At 36.9% G+C, this 26537-nt stretch overlaps 2 protein-coding genes and 1 pseudogene across 3 annotated transcripts; 1 reads left to right on the top strand and 2 right to left on the bottom strand.

Annotated features, from left to right (window-relative positions):
- Positions 1 to 1537: 1537 nt before the first annotated feature.
- On the bottom strand, positions 1538 to 3265 carry LOC143534863 (transcription factor GTE9-like; annotated as a pseudogene). The gene is made up of 5 exons (XR_013135621.1): positions 3221 to 3265; positions 2325 to 3096; positions 2193 to 2256; positions 1985 to 2103; positions 1538 to 1888 (listed from the first exon to the last, which is right to left on the bottom strand). The product of XR_013135621.1 is annotated as a transcription factor GTE9-like (transcript).
- Positions 3266 to 5612: 2347 nt separating this feature from the next.
- Positions 5613 to 9781, bottom strand: LOC143534862 (protein TORMOZ EMBRYO DEFECTIVE-like). The gene is made up of 13 exons (XM_077029239.1): positions 9441 to 9781; positions 8773 to 8958; positions 8543 to 8692; positions 8267 to 8466; positions 7875 to 8163; positions 7656 to 7790; positions 7447 to 7565; positions 6950 to 7353; positions 6728 to 6804; positions 6513 to 6632; positions 6296 to 6426; positions 6034 to 6208; positions 5613 to 5949 (listed from the first exon to the last, which is right to left on the bottom strand). The coding sequence occupies exons 1-13, from the start codon at positions 9741 to 9743 to the stop codon at positions 5623 to 5625; spliced, it is 2616 nt and encodes an 871-aa protein (XP_076885354.1). The 5' UTR covers positions 9744 to 9781; the 3' UTR covers positions 5613 to 5622.
- Positions 9782 to 11311: 1530 nt separating this feature from the next.
- Positions 11312 to 16423, top strand: LOC143534884 (exonuclease 1-like). The gene is made up of 11 exons (XM_077029259.1): positions 11312 to 11472; positions 12523 to 12642; positions 12937 to 13060; positions 13132 to 13269; positions 13363 to 13572; positions 14541 to 14716; positions 14854 to 14926; positions 15014 to 15137; positions 15236 to 15720; positions 15836 to 15887; positions 15964 to 16423. Exons 1-11 carry the CDS (start codon positions 11312 to 11314, stop codon positions 16254 to 16256), a joined length of 1956 nt encoding a protein of 651 aa, XP_076885374.1. The 3' UTR covers positions 16257 to 16423.
- Positions 16424 to 26537: the final 10114 nt, after the last annotated feature.

Raw genomic sequence — 26537 nt, 5'->3', positions numbered from 1 at the left:
ACATAGAAACCAAGTTGTTGAAGAAATTAGAGAGAAAACAAACAGGAGCCGACCACGTTACCTTGATGATTACAAGGTAAAGTTACCACCATCAGTTGATCACACGCAACCCAGAGACAATCAAGAAACCTCGACGGTACATCCTTTAGCTCATTATATTTCGTATGATAAATTTTCTGATTCTCACAAAGCTTTCTTAATGGCCATCAATTTACATGATGAGCCTAAGAATTTTTATCAAGCTGCACAAAAACGAGAATTGGAAGCAATGAAAAAAGAAATGCATGCTTTGAGCAAAACGGTACTTGGACACTCGAAAACTTACCGAGTGGAAAGAGGGATATTGACTCAAAATGAGTATACAAAGTGAAATACAAGTCAAATGGGGAGGCTGAAAAGTACAAGGCTAGACTAGTGGCCAAAGGCTTCACATAAATGGAGGGTGTTGATGACCACGGCACATTTGCCCCTTTGCTAACTATTCGAACGCTTTTAGCTAGCCGTTAAACGGGGATGGATAATCCATCAACTTGATGTAAACAATGCCTTCCTACATGGTGATTTGGAGGAGGAAGTTTACATGATAATTCCCCAAGGATTCTCAAATAAAGAAGATACAAGAGTGTGCCAGTTAAGGAAATCGATATACAGCTTAAAACAAGCTTATCACAATTGGTATCACAAGTTCACGACGGCTCTTCTTAAACTCGGTTATTGGCAGTCAAAAGCCGACCATTCCTTGTTCATATACAAAGCTAATAATGTCTATGTTGCAGCCTTGATTTATGTCAAAGATGTGATAATTGTAGGCAATCACAAGAAGAAAATTCAGCACGCCAAAGCTAATCTGGATGGAAGGTTTAGCATAAAGGATCTTGGTAACTTAAAGTACTTCCTAGCCTCCTAGGGATCGATCGAAGTGGCTCATAATTCAAACCAAGCATAATTCAATTTGTAAACATGTTAATTCGATTTTCAAAAACAAATGGATAGACTATGCTTCAAAAACTGGCAAAGCCTCATGATTGTCAGTTCAAAGCTTGATAAATTTGTTGATTAGGTCATATATATAGCAGAATTAGATTTAGGTTATTTACAAATTTGCCACCGCGTGAAATTGGATTCAACGCTTAAAACAGTCGCGTATGTAATGTTACGATAAGGCACTTTTGTACAGTAACCCACCTCGTATTATATATTAGTAAGTTTTGAACATGAAACAAGAAGATTTAAACATGACTTATACTTGAACCTTTTTATGCTGCTAGCAGTTCAGCTTTATTTGTCACAATGGTCTGTAATTCAAGAAACATGCTTTTAAAATCACATCACCTTAACCACATTACCACATATCTAGCCTGGTTATAATGACCAAGCGTCCGACGACAGGACATTTATCAAGATTATATAAAACTAAGCACAACAAAGCTTTATACCAGTCTTATATAACACAGGTTACACAGTTAGTACAATAGCTACATATGTTAAAATTGGTTGTATCTAACGAATTATATGCATACATACATACATACAACACTACCGGAACGGAATCATCATATCATCCCAGATAAAAAAAATGGTCTCATTTACACTTCACATAAAAACACAAGTATCAGCAAAACTGATTCAATTCAATTCACAACTATAAACTACTAGCTAGTAGCTACTACATCAGTCTACGTCAAAATATCTCGCCATCCTCCAGCTCATCAAAGCTAACACCACCTTCATCATCGTCGTCAATGTACTCATCATACCCATAATAATGTTCTTCCTTCAAACGCAACCCAATCAATTCCAACGGGTTTTTAATCCCTGAATTTTTGCACAGTTTCTCGAGCTCCATCAAAACCGTTAGATTGTCATCCATAGTTACAGTTCTTTCCATCTGAACACATAAAAAAGAAAAAGGTTAAAACTCAACAACACATGTAACTTTGCAATTCGGGCGTTTAAAGATTGTTAAGCGAAATAAAATACAAACCTTTTCTACTCTTTCTCGTTCTTCATCGCGTCTCATTTGCAAATCCGACTTTGCACTCTCGAGTAAGGCTTCTTTAGCAGCTCGTGCAGCTTTGATTCGGGATTCAATATTTGACTTTACTGTAAACACTCACATTTCGTAAACTTTCAGAAATCAATGAATCCCATAAAAAATTGTAACGAAAATAACTAAATTATTAAAACTTCACCTTCAAGTTTCTATCTTTCGATGGTTTCCTTTGTCGGCAGCGTTTTTGCACGATCATTATTCCCCTGAATTACATTTTAACACTCATATCAAGCCGTATAATCATACAAAAGCATGAGGTAACGCAATATACCTTTTCTATATTTGTATCCAAACACTCTTTCATGACTCTCTTCAATTCCCGTAAAGTATCATCACCAAACAGCCCAAACACACTTTCAATCTTCTCTTTATTCGAGGAAATCAAACCATATTTCCTTAAAAATCCACGCAACGGCCCACTCAAATCGCCTCTTAATGCCACCATAAGCTCCTTCTTAAGCCTCATCTTTTCCTCATAAGATACTGAAGGTTTCGGTTTCACCTCAGAGCTAGCTGTAACATTGCTTGTATCTTCGGGTTTCTTTACTTTAAACACCACATTAACAACCGGTTTTTTAGTGGCCTTGCTTTCTGGTGCCTTCATTGCAACTTTTTTAATTGGTTTCATAATCTTTGCTTGTAAAGGCTTCCAATTTCTGTCGAAGAGATCATTCAACTCCTTTGCCATTAAATGAACAACGTTTTTCGGAGGGTTATATCTCATGGAAATGGAAAACGTGAGTCTGATGTCAGCAGCAAATGAGTCTGCAATAGAATATATATTATCCTCCAACTTGTTACTTATTGTCCCCAAATCCATGGGATGAGTTATGATCTCTAAGTAATCAGGAATCCCGAGCTCCGCAGGGTCCACAGGTTGGTTGAAAATGAACCCGAATTTGTGGCTCATTAATGTTTTCAAAATCTTTCTGCACTCGGTTTTGATACTGTTATCCATCTTCTGCTTTTTATTATTTGGACCATCTAATGTTTCGGGTGGTTCTTGCCTTTTCTTAGACCCTGGCAATATAATTTTCACCATCCTGCAAATTCAAACATTATTATCTAATCAATACCTAAACGTACACAATCGTAAACGCAGCGATGTAAAGATCGAGATTAGTCACCGATTAATCGCTATTAGGTATGCTACTAATTCGATTTTACCTAATCGGACCAACAAATCAGTAGTCAATCAAACCAGATCCAAATCTCCCAAATTGTTAAATATCAGTCAAAATTTGGTCAAATTTTGGCCAAAATATTTAGAGTATTTAGGAAATTGTACTTATTAATCCAATCAGATTAATAAGTTTGAAAAGTTATAAAAAAAATATTGAAAAAATTTTGTATATACACGCACACACGCACGCGCACACACACACACATATATACACAATTCAATCCGATCGCTAGTCGGTATCCCACCGCTGACCAGCAAGTTTTAAATATTAACTTTGTCAAAAACTAAGGGGGTGTTTGGTATTCCTTATTTTACCTCCTTATACCTTATTTAAGGCATAAGGAATAAGTTACAATGTTGTAACTTATACCTTATACACTCACAAAACTCAACTTTCCCAAACACCTTATAACTTATAACCCATAAGTAATAAGCTATAAGGAGCAAAAATAAGGAATCCCAAACAGCCCCTAACAAACAACATACATTAAGATTGACTATCATCGAAGTCAAAGTCAAAGCCAAGTGAATTCAAAAAATTTACTTCATCAATGACGAAAAGTTGATAAACCCAAGTAGCAATAAACATCAACACTACAATTAACTGAAAAATCATTAAACTTTTCATTATCAAATCAAAACCATTGATATAATTAAGCCCTAGTACCATAAACATAAACACTAAAATTACAAAATATTGAAAAAAATTTGTATACACACACACACACATATATATATATACATACTCCAATCCGATCGCTAGTCAGTATCCATTGCCGACCAGCAAGTTTTACAATACTGCATAAAGGTATGATAAATTTGACATGAAACTTGTCAAAAGCCACCAAAATACATAAAAACTGATTCAACAAAATCAAAGCCAAGTAAATTCAAAAACTTTACTTAAAACAATGACAGTAAGTAGATAAACCCTAGTAACAATACACATAAACACTACAATTAACTTAAAAATTAATTAAAACTGTTCATAATCAATCAAAATCATTTATACAACTAAGCCCTTATCAGCAAGCAAATAAAAATCTGTTATTTCAATTAAACTCAGGATTATAATCCATACCCAATTAATAATAAAAATAATACCCTAAAACACGTAAACTTGAAAAAAAAACCCCTTTTTATCCGATACGCAATCGTTAAACCCTAATAGCAATTAAACCCTAAATTCGGATATAAATTGAATCCATGCACTAAAAGAATACAAACCCATTAAAGTTTAGATACAAATCATACAAAAATTGATTCGAAAATCGAAACCGTTGACAAATTGAAAAAACCCTAATTTTTTTTTACGCAATTGAATAATAAAAACAGTTAATTGGGATTTAGCAGTAAGACGTAGCACATGATTGATGGAATGAATTGAACAATTAGAGTTTTAATTAATCGAATACCTGAAGCAGACGGCGGGTTGTAGCGGTAAAGTAGTCACCGAAAGAGTAAATAGTGACGAATGAATATCAAACCTTTATTATTATTATTATTATTATTATTATTATTATTATATTAACCGGGTTGGATTATCCTAAGAATAATAATATGGAGTTGTCGAGATTACCCCTAGATTACTTGCTAATTTACGGTTTTAACCATCAAACTTGAAACGAATTAGCTAAAATGATAATTTGACATGTCAATGTCGACAAAATGTTCATTTTTAACCAACAATTCTCAGAATATATACTGTAAATAATAAAACTCGTCTATCTTATCGCTTTTTGATCATTACTCGACGGGAATTTTAACCAACCAGAATGGGTCACGCGTCATAAAACTGTCGGGTCGCTCGGAGCACACGGGATTACTAGGCGTTTGACGAGATTTATTTTGGTGATCAACGAGATTTATTTTGGCTTCTGATGAGATTTTTGTTGCTTCTAACGGTACTATTTGAACAATTGGATGGTTGGTCTCATCGGGCTGACGAGTTTTAAGATGGATATTAGAAAAATTGGTTAATTAGACATTGACATTGAATGATCAAATGAACATTTTGATCATTTTCCCTTAAATTAGGTGCAAACTGATGATGAATTTAAGGTAAATCAAACTAGACAACTTATTTTTAGCCCATTCAACCCATGTTTCGAACAATGGGTCAAGACTCAAGATTGCTAACAGGCAAAAAATTTAACTATATATTATAACATTACACTGTTTCAGTAAATACTTGCAAACACAAACCATTCAAAGACAAAAACAAAATGAGTAATTTGATAAATATAAAAATGATCATCTCTAACCATTCCCAACACATGTCACAGAACCTACTCTCAAATATATATTTTCATTCTGGAGCTCTAACAAAATTCCAGAACACCAAATATAACAACATAATAATATAAACTCACTTTCTTAAAATTAACTATGCTTTAATTTTCTTACTTCCACCATTTGATTTATGAGATTTCCTATTCTTCAAAGACCGTTTCTTTAAACCGTCATCTTCTTCAGCTGGTTCTTGATCTTGCCCCTCAACCTCCATTAAAGACGCGTCCTTCGGGTCATCTACAACACCTGCTTCCGGTTCCAGTTCCAGTTCCAGTTCCAGTTCCAGTTCTGGTTCAACAACCGACATCCCGTTAAGCGTGTAATCCAACAAGAACGTACTCCTTTCCAATCTGTCTATCCTGCTGTAATGCCTCTGAGAATACGGTATGAGTCCTTCTAGAAGCTCCCCAACGCCTTTCATCTTTAAACAAACACACAAAATACATAAATTAAAAAAAATGCCGTTATATAATGAAGCGGTTATATGGTTAGTTAATAATAATACCTCGACTATCTTAGTTGGTGGAAGAATACTGAAAACCTGATGAAGCACAAATTGTGCAATGTGACAAAACTTTGGTTTTGTATTCCATTCTCGGACATACTCTAATAATAAACGATATTCGTCACTGCTAAGAACATCGAGAGCTGTTTTCACTTTATTTTTGGCATCTTCCTTCCTGTTAATATGTATGTTTTAACACAACGTTGAATAAATGTTATCGTATGAAAATGAAAAATTGAAAATGAAACGTGTTATTATTAACCTGCAAAGTTCACCGAATAACTTGAATACTTTGTGGGGTCTACGAAGCTCAACTGCAAGACGTATAGCTTTTGTGTAATCGCCATCTTCTACAGCATTTTCTAGCTCTTGGCCTTTTAATGCACTTTCCTCCTGCGTAATCATATAAAGAAATCCGTTATTATAGTTATCTGATTATTTAAAGATTAATTAAACATGTCGAATATGTAATATGTTACCTCTTTCTTGAATGCATCCTCTTTATCAGCAGCAGTAGAATCATGCCATAGATTTATTACAGCATCGCTGCCACCTGTCGCCAACGTTTCTGTTTTCTTCCCCACAGTCAACGCCCACACCTAAACGTTTATGGTTGACCGATTGGAGAATTTAGCAATAAAGTATATCAAATTCGATTCATTTTACGTTAAATAAAGTGAAATCAATTTATAACCTTGTCCTCGTGTTGATCATAAGTTGCAATACACTCGTTTGTCTTAACAGTCCAGAGCTTTAGCAAACCATCAGCACCTACACAAATATAATAATAATAATAATAATAATAATAATAAAAATAATAATAATAATAATAATAATAATAATAAACTTTATGGATCCTAACAGCCACAAATAAAAAGTTACGATTTTCGCAAAACATAATAAAATGATTTCTTACCACAGGAAACAAACTGAGCACCACGAGAAATAAACTGAACTTTGAAAACACTAGCTGTGTGACCTTCAAATGTTTTTAAACAAGAACCGTCTGATATAGCCCAAATCTTTGTAGTTTTGTCTCCAGAGGCGGTTATAACACACTGATCAACCGGTGAAAACTCTACAGACCAGATTCCTCTTTTGTGGCCTTTAAGTACAACACCAGGTTTTAAATCTGGAAGCTTCCAGATACGAGCGGTACGATCCTGGGACCCACTACAAATAAGACTGTCGTTTGGTGCAACCGCAAGTGCATTAATGTCCTTATCATGGGCTGCAGTCGCTGCTTTAGTTTTCAAACTAAATCCATCGTTCATATCATCCGATAGGTCATCTAAACTCCATAACTTCAGAGTTTGATCACTAATTCGTAAAAGAAAATATATTAGAATATTTATAAAACAATTCGACCGTTAAAAAATGTAAATGAACAAATTTAAATTCATTAATCTTTACCTACTACCACTAACAAAAAAATTCTGTAATTTCTTTGCAAAAGCAACTGCTCCAATCGCACCCATGTGACCTTTTCCAACTCCAATGCAAGACCGACTGTTGGAGTCCCATAATCTTACCTGTCAATTATGACAAACTTGAACCGTGAGTTAATGAAAATCACCAAGAAATAAAAAATTTACACTTGAATGCATGAAAAAATAGCTTACGGTGTTATCTTTGCTCCCGGTTACAATCAACGTTCTTCCAGAGCTTGTTGTACACGTATCTAAACATAGCACAATCTCGGTGTGGCCCGCCAACACATAAGAGCACGACATGGAACCAAGATCATACACTCGTACCTGCAAAAACGCAAACATTAGAATACAGAAACAATCAAATCTCGTATTAAAAATTATACATCTAACAACAGTTTAGTAGATTGCCTGTTCAACACTTGTAGCAACAGCAAGAAACTGTTCTTCCTCACCGACAAACTTCATATCCACTATCTCCTCGTTGTATCCTACAAATCTTTTGTCGAGATTCAACTGAAAGCTTCCTTCTTGAGATTGGTTTGGAGAATATAACAGAAAATCACTGTCAGCAGTGACACATAGCAACCCTCGGCCAGAAGGCAACATCGTAGTCGATGTGAACCCTCTTTTGGCTCCCTTTTCATCCGTTTTGATAACCGTAACATCTGAAGATGCTTGCTGAAACACGCATACTGCACTGCTTGCAAAATCATAGATTGTGAATATAAAATAATGGTGTTCATGTTATTAATGTTATTAATATTATTAATATTATTTCAATATGTGTTTTTAGTTATTACCCGTGCGAATTCCATATCCGTACAATCCCGTGTTCACCGACAGTCAGAAACTGAAACGCTAACTCGTCACCAGCTTTCTTGCTTTGCAGACATGAAGCAAAAGAAGTTTTCGCACCGATAACACATAAAGCTTCAATTGCTTCACTGGTAGGTATACTCCTAATTAGGCTGTAGTCACGAAGGTTCCACAAGTTTACAACCTAAAATTAATTAATATAAGCATTAGCTAATAATTAATTAATCCGTAACAGAAAATAATAAGTTAAAAAAAAATACCTGATCTCTGCCACCGCTCAACAGAGTCCATCCATCTTCTGTTACTGCAACGCTAGTCACATCTGACTGATGTCTTTCTAAAGTCGCAACACATTTCTTGCTTGTTAAATCCCATACGCGTACAGTAGTATCGGTACTTCCAGAAAAAAGCTAAAAGAAAAAACAATTACTAACAATGATCAAATAAAGTGTTTGTTGATAGCATATAGATGTAAAGCATAAAATCATACCAGCAAACGAGTCGGGTCAGGATGGAAAATAACACTAGTCACGGGCGTGCTATTATGACCCTTAAAAAAATGAGTACAAAATTCACCGTCAATGTCCCACACAAGCACTTTACCATCAGATCCACCAGCTGCCAGCAAACCACCAGATGCGTGACATGCCATCGACACTACCAGACCCTGCCGATCCTGCATAACTCAAAAAGGTTCAATATTGTAACTACCAGGGGTGTCAATCGTGTCGGGTTGACGGGTTGAAATGTGCAACCCGAACCAACCCATATTATTATTCGTGTCAGACATTTCGGCCCTAACCCGCGCACACATAAATTCGAGTTGACCCCGAACACGACCCGTTAAACCCATTTACCAAAAAAAGATTAAAAACAAAATTGATAAAACATTATTTTTTTATGACAATTATTAAAAAATCTTGAAAATGTATTGGAAATTACAAGTGTATTTTCGGAAAAATTAAAATCAGAAAAAACACAAATAATATTACAATTATAAAACCTTTTTTAATAACTAAACACGTAAACGGGTCAACCCATTTGTATACGGGTCAACCCGAACCCAAATCCTGTTTTTTTTGCGTGCCGGGTTCGGGCCGTGTGACAATTTCCGCCCCTAGTAACAACTAAAACAATATAACAAAAATGCAAACATACCTTCCAAGAACGCGGGCGACTAAGATTGGACAAATCCCAAACCTTGATCATACGATTATGCCCGGCGGAAAACAAAAACTTATCATCGGGGCTAAGAGCAATAGCAGTAACATCCTCCGAATCACCAGCATTTTCAATGGTGAACTTAATTGAAGCATTCAACAAATCGACAATCTTGATGGTGTCATTGCACGCACAAGCGATAAACGATTCATCGGACGACACCGCGTAAGGCCCGCCGGAGTAAAACTGTTGCAGAGACTGGGCACACCGGTAGTTCTTTTTCAGTGTGACTGAAGCCATGGTTTTGGTTGGTTGGTTGTTTCTGTATAAACTAAACAAGTTAAAAATCTAACCTTTATCAATTAACTTCAACAAATGAATAATATTCATCTTACAGTTAGCAATATAGTATAACCCTAATGGCAAAAACGTAAAAATTTGGTTTCAAAATTGCAATAAATTTGGTGAACAGAAAACGTATTAATAAGATTATGAAACAAGTATCAACATATTACATAAGAAACATCAAATAACCTTAACCTTAACCTTAAGCTTGTCTAGCCGACAACGTGGTCGGTGCAGTCGCTAGAATAACGAGAAGATGGAGGCTAATAGCGGCTAGGGTTTAACTATGTCGTTTGAAAAGTCAAATCGTTATTATTTTGACTTAAAAAACAAAAATTCTAAAAGAAATTTAAATAGTAAATTACTGTTTCGGTCCCTGTGATTTGCCGTCGTTAACAAATTAAAGCCTGAGGTTCAAAAACTCGGTAACGGTTTGGTCCTTCGTTCTAATCCATATACAACTTTTCAGTTAAGGCATAGGTTATTCCCACACCATATAGGCTATTTGGAAACCATATATGTCTATACGGCTCGTATAGGGGCTATACGACCCGTATAGACTAGAAAAGTTGTCATTTGTATATTAGTTAGTCATGTAAGGGTTATACGAACCATATATAGTTGTTAACACACTATAGGGGTGGTGTTTGACTATAACGACCCTTAGTTAAATAAGGTCATTTTTATCCATGGCTTATCATCTACTTAGCAACACATGTGTACATTATATTATCTACACTTCTTCGTCAAAATTTAACAAACCATCTAAACCGAAAAAGTCAACCAATTAGCTAGTTTGAAATTCAATTCATAAATTATCAGTTTATGGTTGAGTTTAGAATTTTGAAACTGAAACTGGATGTTTCTCATTTATTTTTTTTTGTTGTAAAAAGTTATGTATACTTATTATGTTTAAGAATATATCTTAAATTTTAATGCATGGCTAAATTGTTAATAAAAAGAAAGAAAGAAATTGAACTGACAATACTCAGTTGTGAAAAACGACCACTTCTATCAACCCAACCAGCCCACCATGTTTGATTTGGAACTTGAGACTTTTTAAAAGAGATAAAAAATCCCCTTGATAACTCTTATAGTACATATAATTTTCTTACATATTAACATATGTAACCTAGTTATTCGACCGTCAGTTACATACTTGATTAGTTCGGTTTAATTAAATCAGCTTTTCAAATGATAATAAACACAGCCGAACTAAAATATTCGATAATATTAAAACCAAACCGTCGGTTACACATAGCCATCGGTTTTCTCCGTTCGTTGTCCACGACTCGATTATTAGTTTTGTACATCAACGACAAGGACCGCAAACATAATTTCCAATAGCCTAAAGGAGCATAACTGCAATATCATGATATTCAATTAACTTTAACCCCCAACAAATTATTCCCGCCATCTTTCTCCCTCTAAAATTGGGGATAAATAATTCAATCACTCATTTCTTACGACAAATTAGGGTTTTACTTTTACTTTGTTCTTGAATCAATCAATCAATTAATCGAATGGGGATTCAGGGTCTTCTTCCTCTACTGAAATCAATCATGGGTCCGATTCATATTAAGGATCTTGAAGGCTGTTCAGTCGCCGTTGACACGTACTCTTGGCTCCACAAAGGAGCACTTTCTTGCAGTAAAGAGCTCTGCAAATCTCAACCCACTAACAAGTAATCTTCTTCCTGTGTTAATTTGTGTAATGGGTTTTGTTTGTTTTGTGTAATTTCGTCAAGTAATGCATTTTTAGGGTTTTGTTGATATTTGTATTGTGGGTGTAAGTGTTTTAGGCTGTTTTAGTCACATTTTAATCATTGTTGTTAATTTGTTTTAATCTTTTAATGGGTGTTTCAAGAAATGATCAAAAGTTGATAATTTACTGCATTTTTAATATGAAACATAAGGTACTAGGTTAGCTTCATATTAGTTCTGCGTGTTACATTTCGAAGAAATTTTGAAGGATCTGATTTCATTTTTTTATGCGAATGAATGACGATTGGAATTTAGAGATGCAGTTTAGGGTTTCGGTTTGTTTTAATGATATATTAACCAATGAAGTTAATTTGTTTTCATGAGTATTTCAATAAATGAATCAAAAGTTCATCGTTTGCTGTATTTTAATATGAAACGTAAGGTACTAGGTTTACAAGGGTTTGCAAGCAATCAGCCTTAGAAGCTTTAATTAGGCTTCTAGTTTTCAATACATTTCTGTGTTTACCTGATATTAGTTCTGCATTTCACTTTTTGAAGAAATTTTGAAGGATTTGATTTCATTTGTTTATGCAAATGTCGACGATTGGAATTTAGAAATACATTTTTAGGGTTGTGTTCTTATTTTTTTTAGCGTTTTGTGAGTCATTGTATTGTGGGCGTAAGCATTTCGATTTGATATAATGATACTTCAATGAATGAAACAAAAGTTCATCATTTACTGTTTTTCAATATGCTCTGGAATTTGAATGTATTTTGGGATAATGTGATAATATCGCAATCATGTAAATGCTACAAGCATTTCTCAAATAAATGCATTTAAGAAGGTGAGTTTTGCATTTGATTGCAATATGATCAGTTCCTATTTGATGCATAGAAACAATATAATCAAAAGCCAACTTTTCAACATTTTTTTTAAAAAACTTGGAAGAACATTTTCTATGACGTTACTTAACGTTTGTCGGACTTGGGAGATTTTTATCTGAATTGATGATCTGTCTTGAACTTTTTAGGCATGTCAACTATTGTATGCACCGAGTGAACTTGTTGCGGCATTATGGTGTTAAACCTATTTTAGTCTTTGATGGAGGTCATTTGCCAATGAAGAACGAGCAAGAGATTAAACGTGCAAGGTATACTTTTTAAACAATAATATCAGCCTCTAATCGTATATTTGTGTTAATTTGATGAGTCATTTGTATGGATCTCAATCTGGCATACCTGCTATATTATTTAACTTGTTTTAAATTTTTTCGAATTCATAATAGTTTTAGAGCTGAAAACCAGCTCGTTTGAGAAGGAAAACACATTTTCTGTTTACTACTAATAATAATCAAGCTCATTACTATTTTTTTAAACATGCATGGCGTTTATTGTTTTTATGAGGCTTACAATGGTGTCATCATGTGTGTGTGCTTCAAACACAGGTCAAGAAAGGAAAATCTTGCTCGTGCAATCGAACATGAATCATGTGGAAACGCATCAGCAGCTTATGAATGTTATCAAAAAGCAGTGGATATATCACCTGAAATTGCATATGAACTAATTCAGGTAAGTTATTCATCAAACCACATTTGCAATTACCTACATATTATTAAATGTTTTTATTTTTTATTTTGAAGGTGTTGAAAAAAGAAAATATATCATACATTGTTGCTCCATATGAGGCTGATGCTCAAATGACATTTTTGGCCATTAGCAAGCATGTTGATGCTGTCATTACCGAAGACTCAGATTTAATACCATTTGGTTGCCCTAGAGTATGTTCATAATTTGCTTTAACAAATCTTTTTAATTGTTTTTAAAATTCTTATATTTAGAGTGTGACACTTTCATCAAATTCTTTCACACAGATCATCTACAAGATGGACAAATACGGGCAAGGTGTTGAATTTCAGTACTCAAAACTACAAAATAACAAAGAACTTAATTTCACTGGTTTTACCAAGCAAATGATTCTTGAAATGTGCATTCTTAGTGGCTGTGACTATTTGCAATCGTTGCCTGGAATGGGCTTGAAAAAAGCTCATGCGTTAATAAAGAAATTCAAAGGCTACGACAAGGTGCGTTACAGATAAATGTTTTTATCTTGAAATGTGCATTCTTAATCTGACTGTTTACTATTTTATTGTGAAAAATGAGCGGTTTGCGTGATGGGCTGAAATGGGTTATGCCAAAAACGGTTATTTATTTGTATGGGCCATGTTGGGCTGACTTGAAACACTTTGTGTAAAAAAATTGTTTACAAATAATTGGTGTCTCAGTTTGTGAACATTTTTTTTAAAGAGTAAAGAATAAAATGTCTTAGTAGGTTTTATGCATTAAAATTGCACAACTCTTAATCTGTTTCCACTCATTACAGATAAAACGTAGCAACCTAGAATCAAACTATTTAAAAGTAAATGGCCTGAATGTGGGGCTGTTCAAGAACCTTGTGGCGCACTTTAGAAAAGCTTGTTTGTAAACAAGTCGAGCCTAAGCCAGGGTTGACTTGTGGCTCGCTTGATTGGCTTGTTTAATTTAAACCCCAAATCTAAATGTATATATGATAATAGCGTATAAATATATCAAAAAAATAATACATATAATTTTTCGAATTTGTTTCTCGATCTTTAAAAAATTAAAATCAAAACAAAAACAATACATAGAATGCTATATATTCTTTAGTTTATAAATTTTGTAGTATGTGTATGTTAAAAAAGAATTTGTTTATAATATATCAATGTGTGTAAAAAATCAATGAGCTGGCTTGACGAGCCACGAGCTGGCTCGAGCTCTTTTGATGATCCGAGTTCAAGCTCAACTTTTCAGCTCGATAAAATAAACATGCTCAGCCGGCTCGTTCAAGTTCGAGCTCTAGCTCAAGCTCAACTTGGCTCGAGTCAGTTCGTTTACAACCCTAGTTAAATTGCTATCTCTAGTTGTGTCATATGAAAGTTCTGATTTTAAGTTTATTTTTTTTAATGTTAACCTGTATTGGTTTTTTCATTTAGAAGATTATAAGCTCAAAATTTAAATATCTAAAATGCAGGTGATTAAGCACTTGAAGTTTAGCGGCATTATTGTTCCACCGATCTACGAAGAATCATTTAGGAAAGCAATAATGACTTTCCAACATCAACGTGTTTACGATCCAGTCACAGAAGATATTGTTTATTTGTCAAATTTTTCTGACAATATTGAAGAAGATTTAGATTTCTTAGGACCATATCCTTGCATTACTATTATCATATTATGTCTTTCTAAGTTTACATTAACTTTATAGATACTAATACCATATGAAAGGTTTTAGTCAGAATATGTTAAATATATGTTTTCTTTATTGTTCCTTAACCGAAACACACATTGATACCTCAAAATCTAGCCAAAGGCATAGCAAGTGGAGATATTAATCCTTTTACCAAATTACCAATCCAGGTACTTTTAGTGTTATTTTCTTTTTTATTTCTTTTTTTTTTTTGGGTACCAACTTGTGTATTTTGTTTATCTTTGCTTGACAAACAGGGAGAGTGTGTTACAGACGGACCCGTGCTTGATGAAACATACAATCTTAAAAGCTTCAAACCCGAGGCTGCAAAGAAGAAACTGGATTTGCCCGCACAGAAAAATCTTTTGACCAACTACTTTTGTATCCTAAAATATATTGCTTTTGTTTAAATCCAATACATTTGACATTAAAATGCTTGAATTAAAAGTATTTATTCTTGTTATCCTTAATGCTTAAAGGTTTTGCATCTCTTGAAGCAAAGAGAAAATTCAAGGCTCCTCGAGTTTCACCAAAGTGCCCAAGTCCCACAAATGAAATTCCTCAAATTGACTCGAGTGAAGAAAATGTACGACACGCAAAGCATACGATACACGCCTGTGTCGCTTTACAAAAGGAGTCGGAACCTGATTCTTTATTAGATGGGAGTGAAATCAAAACAAGAGTGCAAAAGAAGCCCGTTGTGGTGAGAAGTCGTTACTTTCAGCACAAAAGTTCAGAAGAAAGCGATGAAGTCAACATTGCAAGCGAGAACAAATCTGCTAGCTGTGAACCCGTATCTGTTTCGGGTCCAGTTGAGGTCAAAGCGAGAGTAGAGAACACAAAGTCACATAAAAGTCATTACTTTACGCATGAAAATCAAGAAAACACGAATGAAGGGTTAACCATGAAAAGGAAGTTTTCCAATGTTGATGAAAGTGTTCAGAATGTAAGCATTTTTTTCTCCGTTCATATATTATAATACGTGACATATTGATTCAAGTATCGGGTTTGACTTAAAAAGTCAAAGTGTGTTGTTTGAGTTATAGCATTACTAATTACTTTCATGGTTATCTTCACAGGAGAATCTGAACCAAAAATACATGAGGGCAGATCAATATCCTGCTAATCAAGGTATTTTTTTTATAAATAGTATTTGTTAAATATTATGTTATGGATTTAATATTAAATTGTTCTTTTTTTAACTTAGGTGTATGCGATTTTGACGTTGATGATGAAATACAAGAAACAATAGACGAAGAGAAATTTGGATGTAATATTTTGCATTTGGGAAAATATTCAGAAATAGCAGAGAAATCAATGGAGAAGTTTATGTCTGTTATATCATCTTTCAAATGCAATTCAACTGGTTCTCGGGCTAGCGGTCTACAGGCCCCACTTAAGGACGTACGAAACACATTCACAAAAAGCTCATCTCACATTGATGACTTAAGCAAGTTTGCTTACAAACCAACTAAGCGATTACCATCACAAAGACCATAAATCATCTGTACTTGAAACATGTGTTGTCGAATTATTTGTAGGCAAAATGAGCGAATTTTAACGCCTTTTCATTGAATGTAAAGGGAAAAGGTTAACCTTTGTAGTTATTTTTGTACGAGTTACTGTTTATCAAGTTATTTGGGCGTGTTCGTTATTAACGGTATCAACAGTACCTCAGGGGCTATATAAAGAAGAAAAAAATGTTCTTTAAATCTTCTGTTTTATGTCACTAGTTTCAGTTTATGTTATATCCTTTCATTGTGATATTAACATGTCATAATTATCACGCTTAAAAATAATCTAATTAATTTATATGTTAATATCATAAAGTTCAACACACTTTCTCATTATTTTGTAAAACAAAATGAGTCCATTAATATGATTGTGACATACTAAAGATAAAGACCTTAAGCATGTCCAAAATTCAAAAAAAATATTAAAAAAAAAATCACTCGCATTAATTTTGTAATATGAAAATCTCTACACACGTCTTGATTTCATGGCGCACTTGTGAAAAGCATTTAAAATAATTTCATATTCTCCAACCGGTCAAAATTTAATGAAGTGGCAATCAACTTTTTTACGCACACAACTTATATAATCTATTTTGAGTTTTGACCTATTCTAGATGTAACAAGTCTTTATTTTAAATATTTTTTACAACTACACACACTTTATGCAAGCGTACAGGCTTTTAAATTAAAAAAAAATGGGTTGTGTGGCTTCTTTTGTGTTTTTTTACATGTTTAGAGACTTTGATAATGCACAACTATGAGAAAAATATATTGGCTTTTTTTTTTAATAATATCAACTCTTATTTTATTTCTCTCTTTAGTTAATTATAAAAATAATAAACATATATCAACTTGTTTTTTACCATAAAGTTATCTTCAATATGATTCATCAACTATTTAACCTATAAATTGACAGAAAGAATATTATACAAATGAAAAGGACCTTTTTGGCCATATGACACATGTTATGTTGCTTGATCACTTGCTTGGACCACTAAGAATTAATATACGTAATGATTTCTTAGCAACAACTTTTAACCACAAAAAAACTATATAATAACCTCAACTTAGCTTTTTAAGTGATTAGAAAACTACGTAATTAAGATAATGTAATTAATAAGAAGTCATAATCCAAATCTCCAACAGAAAGTCATAATTAAATAATTCCAAACTTAAACATGAAACGAAATATAAACATAAAGATAATTTGTTAGTATTTTATTACACGAGTGAGCAAAACATGGTTCGAACCGTGAGAACCTAGGAACTGAACCTTAAAAATTGTATAGACCAACATGTTTGCTAATTAGGGTCCGTTATGAGTTTCACATCAAAATGGTTCTTGGGTCAGTTCTGGTTCCGCAAAGATGGCTAGTCAAAGCCACAACAGAACCCCAGAACCAGAATCGTTAGAACACATATGAAATCAAACCATGAAGATGTTATTCTGGTGGGTTTTGATTCTGCAAAAAAATGACAAATCTGTCTCGGTTTTGGAAATCATGGTTATTTTTTTATATCTATACCTCAAAGGTGGTTCCAATTGATGTTCCTTTGTGACATTATGATTTAAGTTTTGGATAAGTTTGAAGGGTTAACTTCATTTTTAGAATATTATTTAGAGTTTTGTAATCATAGGTAAATTCAGAACTTAAAAGATTATTGAATTCATCATTGGTTGATGGTTAATCAAACTCATCGGTGGTCCAAGCTTTAGGGGCCATAAAAGTTGACAATGACCGTAGATCTAATTTAAATTATTTAATGTCATCGAGTACTTAGGCAAAGTTAGGCATTTTGTTTTCTTTCCGGGTAAATGGTTTTCTTGGGCCATATCATTTACGTCTCATAGCTCTTTCAGTCTAAAATTAAAGTTCTGAACGAATAAATGACATTTAAATTTATTTGCGGTCTTGACCCTTTAAGCTAACTCCATCCATTATCACCCGTTAAGAATTGTTGGATCAAGTAAAAGAAGAATATTGCACGTATGAAGATCACATCTTCTCATCATTGGGTTCTTGTCAACTTTGATAACTTCATATTCACATGTTGCAGCACCCACACGGATTCATTGTGTGTCATGACTCTTTTTTTTTTTTTGAAAAGTTATATCGTATGTGACGATTAGGGCTGTGTATAGGTCAGTTTTTGCGATTTTGGCCTATAATGATAATCATAACCGGGTTATGGTTAATCGGAGAATGATAACTGTTGGGTATGGATAGTCAGTTATGGCTAATAGGTTTTACAAGTTGATTTGCTTTGATTATGGATCGGTTAACCATGAATTGGATCTGGTCATGAGACGTTTAAGCTTGATCAAATAATTTGAGCTTTAACTTTTGACATTTTGTATATATCACGTAGCATAAATAATTCTATAGTCCATGTATTAATAACTGATGACGGGGGTAGCTCAAGGAAATAATAAAATGGTTTTCACACATTAACGCTAAAAAGGTTAGAAGGTTAAAAGCTTCGTTTCCCGCCCAAATTTATGTAAACAAGTACGTGAACAGTACCTACGTGCTATAGTACAATGTCAACTCACTATTCACATCACTATCCCTTCTGAGCAAGGGACATGCTCAGATAAAGTATTATTATTTTAATCATGGACCAACGGTCCAAAGCTTCCCGCCCATAAAGGTCAACTCTCTAAACAAACTGGAGGGGAATTAGTTTGTACACCAGACAAAAGGCTTGGTCTCTCCTTCTATATAAAGATGACTTAGCCATAAACAAGAGGACACCAGGAGTTAACATATACTCCTGGATCTTCTCTTCTCCATTGAGGAATACACACTTTGTTTATTCATTTCTTACTTCACAAATATCATAGCTTCACCAAGAGCTTCATCCGAGAACTGATTCCAAACATCACGGTTCTGGATCTTCGGTGAACTACAACAATCAAACAACAAACTAGTGAACCTCCTTCTACGTTTTGCAAACGTAGAGGGACACCACGACCTGCGTTAGGTTAACTTGAACCCTTGAAGCTTGTTAGCCTAACCAGCCCATTCACTATCATTGGTCTTATCTTTGTTGTAGCAACAAGTTGGCGCCCAACGTGGGGCTACGCCGCTTACTTTATCTTAAAGACCAGTAGTGTAGCTCCATATTCATCAAAATCACCATGTCGGAAGGTGGATCTCCCGAAGAAGTCGACCAAGTGTCAAGAACACCGACACCAAGTGCCGGCCATGAAACTCCGGCCGCCACCATATCTTTTTCCACCCCGGGAGGAACTCCGACGGAACCTTTGTTCTTCGAGTTTTCACCCTACCAAACTCCAACCCCTTCACGATCTGGTGTTACTTCTCCCCATGCCAGAGTCACGAACACCCCGGAGCGTGTTGACTTGACAATGGAAGGGGTATCATGGCATTTATTGCAACTAAGACATCTTCTTAACCAACACGTGAGCCAAGAAAGAGAAAAGGGGATAAGACTAAGGCTGGAGTATGACGACGAAGAACCCTCACTGTCACTTGGACGTCCGCCTCCCCCTTTAACCAGCTCACGACCTGCTGCTTCTCATTTAGAAGCTGGTCCAAGTGTAACCTGCCAACCCTTTAACCCATCTCTTTATACCTATGGGAGATCAAGCCCAAAGGCTTTCCCTTTATATACTTCACAACCCCTTGGGCACGAGACCACTCTCGACCAAATATGGCAGTCACCAGCTTCAAGTGTTCATCCTACAGCCACTACGTGGGAGCAGGCCGTGACGGTCTTGCCCTTGGCTCGGAGTGTTGCAATGAGCACCCCCATAGGAACAAGCCAAGCAACAGCAACCCCTGAAAGCCTTCAAGGCTTTAACCTCATGCCTCAAATGATGGCACATTTCCCATGGACCCAACTCATCAACCAAGCACTGGGTACTCACCAGGGAACAACGAGTCATAATCTCACTACAAGGGTAGAGGAAGACCTTCTGAAACCTTACAAGCCTGGCAACCTGTCTTGTTTCTCTCAACAAATCGCCGATTATGACTCTCAAACAAAAATCAAGATGCCACCCCATATAAAAACATATGATGGGACCGAAGATCCCGAAGACCACTTCACCGGGGCGGCCAGAATCAAAAAATGGTCCCACACTGAATGTTGCTTGATGTTCATGCAAACATTAGTTGGATCAGCCAGGATATGGTTCAATGACCTTCATGCTCAAAGAGTTCGAAGCTTCGACGATCTGAGCAAAGGATTCTTGGCCAACTTTTCACAACAAAGAAGGTACGTCAAGGATGCCACGGTCATTTTTAGATAAAACAAAAGGATGACGAGAGCCTTCGATACTTCATCGAAAGGTACAAGAAATAAAGGTTGACATATGTGGGGGTTGACGAAAAAATGAGGGTGGCAGGCTTCATGAACGCCATCACCTCCAAATACCTCACAAGGGATTTTAACAAATGCCTACCTAAAACCTTTGAAGAAGCTCTCGAACGAGCTGACGCTCATATCCGAGGCGAGGAGGCCGTTGATTTCAAAGAGCAAAGAAAAAGAGCTCCTAGTTGGCGAGGCAACAGCCCCAACCGAAAGAAAGGGAACTACAATCCCTATGATAAATATCCAAGGAGCTCAGATCAACGAAGGCATGAAGGTCGGAACCCTCCAAGCAGGGAAAGGACTGTGAACTTCACAACCTTAACCAAAACCCCTCAAGAGATCCTTGCCACCGAAGAAGTGAAACACAACTTTCGACCTCCTAGACCCTTGCCCAAGAGCAAGAAGAACGAAAGCTCCACCCAGTTCTGCAGTTCCACGAAGAAAAAGGTCACCACACGAACGATTGCTTTCAACTCAAGAGAAGAATTGAGGAAGCTGTCAAGTCTGAAGAATTGGCTCATTTGGTAAAAGGGGTCAAAGACAAGATGGCTGAAAGAAAAAGCAAAGAAGTGAATATGGTGAATACAGACCAAGGTGTTCCCCACAAACGACAACGCTTGGAGGCTTGGGAGCTTCAATGCGTCTTCTTCCCACCACCTCAAGGTAACTTACTCTCAAATCCTTTGGTAGTAGCAGCGGTCGTGGGAACACTCAAGACAAGCAAAGCCTACATCGACACAAGGGCGGCCACAGAGATCATGCATGAAAGGTTCTTCAACCGGCTGCGTAAGGAAGAGCGTTCAAGGCTTCAACCCTTCGGGTCCTCTATAAAAGGTATCGCCGATATACCCTTGAAGCCTTTAGGCCAACTAACCCTTGATGTCTGTTTTAGTGAAGGCAAGATGAAGAAAACCAAACCACTCACTTTTGTGGTTATCAACATACCTTCCAACTATGATGTGATCATAAGAAGGCCAGGACAGTGCGCGTTCAACATGGTTGTCTCAGTTGGTTAAGGTGCTGTGAAGTTCCAACTGGCAGGGGAATTGCAACCCTTCAACCTACCCGAGAGGTTTACACGGTTGAATGGGAAAGTTCAAAAAGTGAAAACGAAGATCGAGGCTTGATCATAAACACAAAATACCCTGAACAAAAGGTACGGGTAGACACAAGCCTTTCTATAGAAACTCTCTCACACCTTGAGAAGCTGTTGATATGATACAACGATGTCTTTGCTTGGTGCCCGGAAGACATGACCGGCATCCCTCGAAGCATTGCAGAGCATGAGATGAAAATACCTCCCGATGTCAAGCCTGTTGTCCAAAAGAAATGGAGCCTAGCTCCTAAAAGAAGCTTGGCAGCATGTCAAGAGGTCGAAAATCTTGTACAAGCTGGGATCTACGTGAGGTCAAGTATCAATCTTGGGTGGCTAATCCAGTCATGGTTCGAAAGCCTCACAAGTCTTGGAGGATGTGCATCGACTTCAAAGACTTTAACAAAGCATGCCCAAAGGATTGCTATCACTTACCCGAGATGGACCTCAAGGTTGACTCTTTAACCGGCCATCCCTTCAAGTGTTTTCTTGATGCTTACAAGGGTTATCATCAAATCCTTATGAAAGTGGAAGATGAAGAAAAAACCGCATTCCACACGGACAAGGGTATTTTCTGCTATCAAAAGATGCCTTTTGGCCTATGAAATGCCGGTGCAACCTACCAACGTTTGATCGACAAAGCATTCGCTAGCCAAATTAGCAGAAACCTGGAAGCTTATGTCGATGACCTGGTAATCAAAAGTAAAACCGAGCATCAAATGCTTGAAGACATAGAAGAAACCTTCCAAAACTTGAGGAAGATCAATATGAAGCTCAACCCTAGAAAATGCTCATTTGGGTTTGAAGAAGGCAAGTTTTTGGGGCACATTGTGGGGAAACAAAGCATAAAAGCCAATCCCAACAAAGTCAGGGTTGTTCTTGGAACTAAATCTCCACAAAGCAAAAAATAAGTGGAAAGCCTAAACGGAAGGCTTGCAGCCTTGAAGCGTTTTACCTCCAAGCTTGTTGAGAAATCCCTACCCTTTTTCAAAACGTTAAAGGGTTGCACCAACAAGAAAGATTTCAGGTGGAATGAAGAAGCGGAGGAAGCCTTCAACCAAATGAAGCAACACTTGGCTTCACTTCCAGCTATTGCATCCCCTGAAACAGGAGAACTGATCTCTGTCTATCTCTCAGTGGCTGAAGAAGCACTAAGCGCGGTGCTAACCATCGAACGAAACAAAGTTCAGGTACCCGTTTATTTCTTTAGTAAAACATTAAAAATGGCAGAGATCAAATATCCTCATTTGGAAAAACTTGCTCTGGCCTTAATTCAAACGGCCAGAAGGCTTCGAAGGTACTTTCAAGCACACCCTATACAAGTGGTCACGGACCAACCCATCAAGAGTGTGCTTGAAAAATCAGAAAACTCAGGCCGATTGGCCAAATGGGTTGTGGAGCTAGGTGAGCATAACATCACCTATGTTCCAAGAAAAGCTGTCAAAGCCCAAGTCTTGGCGGATTTCATTGTAGAAATCCCGAAGCAAGTCACTCCTGAAGTACATACAACTGCCACTGAACCTTCTGACCCTGAATCCTGGAAGCTTTTTACCGAAGGAGCTTCCAGCATCGAAGGGTCAGGAGCTGGGCTCATTTTAATCAACCCCGAAGAGTTAGAATTTACATATGCTCTACGACTTGAATTTCAGACCACCAACAACGAAGCTAAATATGAAGCATTGATCGCCGGTCTGAAAATTGCCAAAGAGATGAAGATCCAAAAGCTACAAGTCTTCACAAACTCGTTGCTTGTTTCAAGTCAAGTCAATGATAGCTATGTAGCAAAAGAGCCCAACATGAAGAAATATTGTGAAAAGGAAAAAGGGTTGATGACCACGTTTCAAGAGTGCACTATCAAGCAAGTCCCAAGATCACAAAACAAAAGAGCCGATGCCCTGAGCAAGCTAGCATCCTTCACATTTGCACACCTCACCAAGAAAGTTTTGGTGGAAGTGTTGAAAACTCCTTCAATCCAAGAATTGGAGGTTCAAGATGTAATCACTGAAGAGGGTCCCAATTGGATGAATTCAATAGAAAAGTTCCTCAAAAATGGTGAGTTACCTTTGGACCAGACAGAGGCTGAAAGGGTTCGAATCAAGTCCCGACAGTATGTGTTGCAAGGAGAAACCCTTTATAAAAAAGCTTACCTAGCACCACTACTAAGATGTGTGGGCCCTGAACAAAGTCAATATCTGATCAAAGAGGTTCACGAATGGATATGTGGAGCTCATTTTGGGCCAAGAACGGTGGTTGCAAAATTGATGAACCTTGGATACTTCTGGCCCACCATGCACCGAGATGCAACCGAACAGCTCAAGAAATGTGAAGCCTGTAAAATTTACGCACCAGTTCCCAAAATCCCTAAATACGATCTAGTTCCCATCTCTTCGGCTTGGCCATTCCACAAGTGGGGAATGGATATTGTTGGTCCATTCCCACCAGCCAAGGGTGGGGTGAAATTTTTATTAGTAGCCGTTGACTACTTCACCAAGTGTCCTGAAGTCAAACCACTTGCAAAAATAACGGGCAAATAAGTCATCGACTTTGTATGGGAAAGCATCATCTGCCGTTATGGGCTGCCATGAGTGTTGGTCACGGATAATGGGAAGCAATTTTCCGAGAAGCCTTTCAGCACATGGTGCAAGGAATTCAGAATCACCCAAGTGTTCAGCTCGGTTGCTTACCCACAATCCAACGGCCAAGTTGAAAGAACAAACAGGACCATTGTAGAAGGAATCAAAACAAGGCTGGGAAGGCATAACAATTGGCTTGAAGAACTCCCAAATGTCCTATGGGAAATAAGAAACAACCGAAAAGACAAGCCACAAACGAACGCCTTATAGCTTAGTGTTTGGATCGGAAGCTGTAATCCCAGCAGAAGTTGGAGTTGTGACTCAAAAAACACTCAACATGGATCTCGAATCAAACAACAATGAGACCATGTTGAATTTGCAACTCCTCGAAGAAGTTTGTGATCAAGCCGCAATACAACAGGCTAAGTACAAGCAGAAAATGGAAGCTTATTACAATGCAAGAGTGAAACATGAACGTTTCAAGCCTGGAGACCTTGTACTCCGAAACAATGAGGCCAACAAAAAAGAAAATCAAGGAAAGCTTGGCCCAAACTGGGAAGGACCATATGCAATCCTCGAAGCTCACAAGGGCGGATCCTACAAGCTGGCCGACATAGAAGGCAAAAAGCTTCCAAGCCACTGGAACGGCAAAACCCTTAAAAGGTTCAATGCCTAGTCAAAGTCTTATAATGTATTTCAGAGATGTATAATTCTCCTTTTTGTGAACAACAACCTCTTGAATGAATGATAAAGTTTTGGTCATAACTTGTCTTAATTATCCTACAATCAGGTTGAGAACCTAGTAAGAAACTCCATGGCAATGGCCATGTAAGGGGATGAGCTCCCAGGCCACATCGCTCAATAGGTTCAAGGGTTAAATGAACCTATATAAAGGGTGAGTTCCTATATCAATCCAACTCCATGAGACTTAGAAAATTTTCAACTAAAACTTGTCTCATAGACAGGTCTGAACAGCCTACACCAATTCGTTCCTTAAGCTTTGAAAAAGTTTACGAAACAAAAACATACACTAAGTAGTGACACAAAGGATAGCCAACATGTGCTTTTTACCTAATGAAGCCTTGAAGCTAAAGTGACTGCAGCACTAAAACTTCTTAAGGAAAGTTTGCTAAAAACACATCAAACTAACAAGACAAGCAACCATAACACAATATATAGAACATCACGATTCATAAACAAAGCCTTAAAAGGCTATAATCAACATGCCATTCAGGCTAAACAAAGGAAATCACAAGGATTCCCATAATAATGTTTAACGGCCAACAAAGGCCAATAACAACCACAAGAGCAGAAACCTTAAGGGTTTCATGCTAAATCCTAAATTGTTCAAAGATTACATAACATTGTTCAAAGGGTGCTAAGAAAGCTACGAATAAAATGTTTTAAACACCAACAGCAGGCTTTGAAGTATTAGCCTTACCACGCTTAGTTTTCTTGGACTTCTTCACTTCAGGGCCAACATCAGCAACAGCCGAGCCTTCGAGGCTTGCCGCATGAGACCGGTCGCTGTCCCCAGACAAAGTTTCCTCGCTATCACCAGAACGGGAATGCTTCTTGGACAAGGACTCAAGCACCTCCTTGGAAACTTTTTCATCAAGGCCGACTGGTTTCAAACCCTGCAAAACGGAAAGAGGCTTACCAAAGCATGACGAAACCTCACCCACATAAGACTAAGTGCGCCTTTCCATTGCAAGAACCGTCTCTGAGAAGATCTTGGAAGCTTCAAGGTTGAACATGGGCGACTGCTCCATAGGCTGACCAGCTTCGTGATGCTTAAAGCCAGAAACAAAGCCCAAATGCTTCTCATAGCTCAGCAGCTTTGTATAAACATCGCCCAACACTGAGTTGAATTCAGAAGAATGAAGCAAGTAAGTTACAACCTGGTGAAACCCGTGCTCAATTAGCCACTTGTTGTCGTTAGAGGTCTGGGTGACCGAAGCCTTCAAGCCTTCTTTCTCCATCTCAAAGGCCTTCCTCTGCACCTCAAAGGCTTCCCGGTCAGCATCCAACTTAGTCCTTTCAGCTTCCAAAGCTTTCTTCAACCCTGCTACCTCAATCTCATGGCCACGGGACAACTCGTCAATCTTCTTGATATAACCCTCCTCTTTCTTCGAAAAGCCTTAAATCTCTTTCTTCATCTCAATCATAGAAGTTTTCATCCCCTCCTTCTTCATGGAGAAATCCTCATACCCCTGCATCCCCTTTCTAAAACGAGTCACACCATCTGCCAAAAGGGCAG

This window comes from Bidens hawaiensis, unplaced genomic scaffold (assembly GCF_021521415.1).
Source record: "Bidens hawaiensis isolate Kalapana, Puna unplaced genomic scaffold, B.hawaiensis_p1.1 tig00010347_1, whole genome shotgun sequence".
Classification (NCBI taxonomy): domain Eukaryota; kingdom Viridiplantae; phylum Streptophyta; class Magnoliopsida; order Asterales; family Asteraceae; genus Bidens; species Bidens hawaiensis.
Note: the sequence above shows the minus strand (reverse complement) of the source record. Positions and strands in the feature narration are given on the sequence as shown.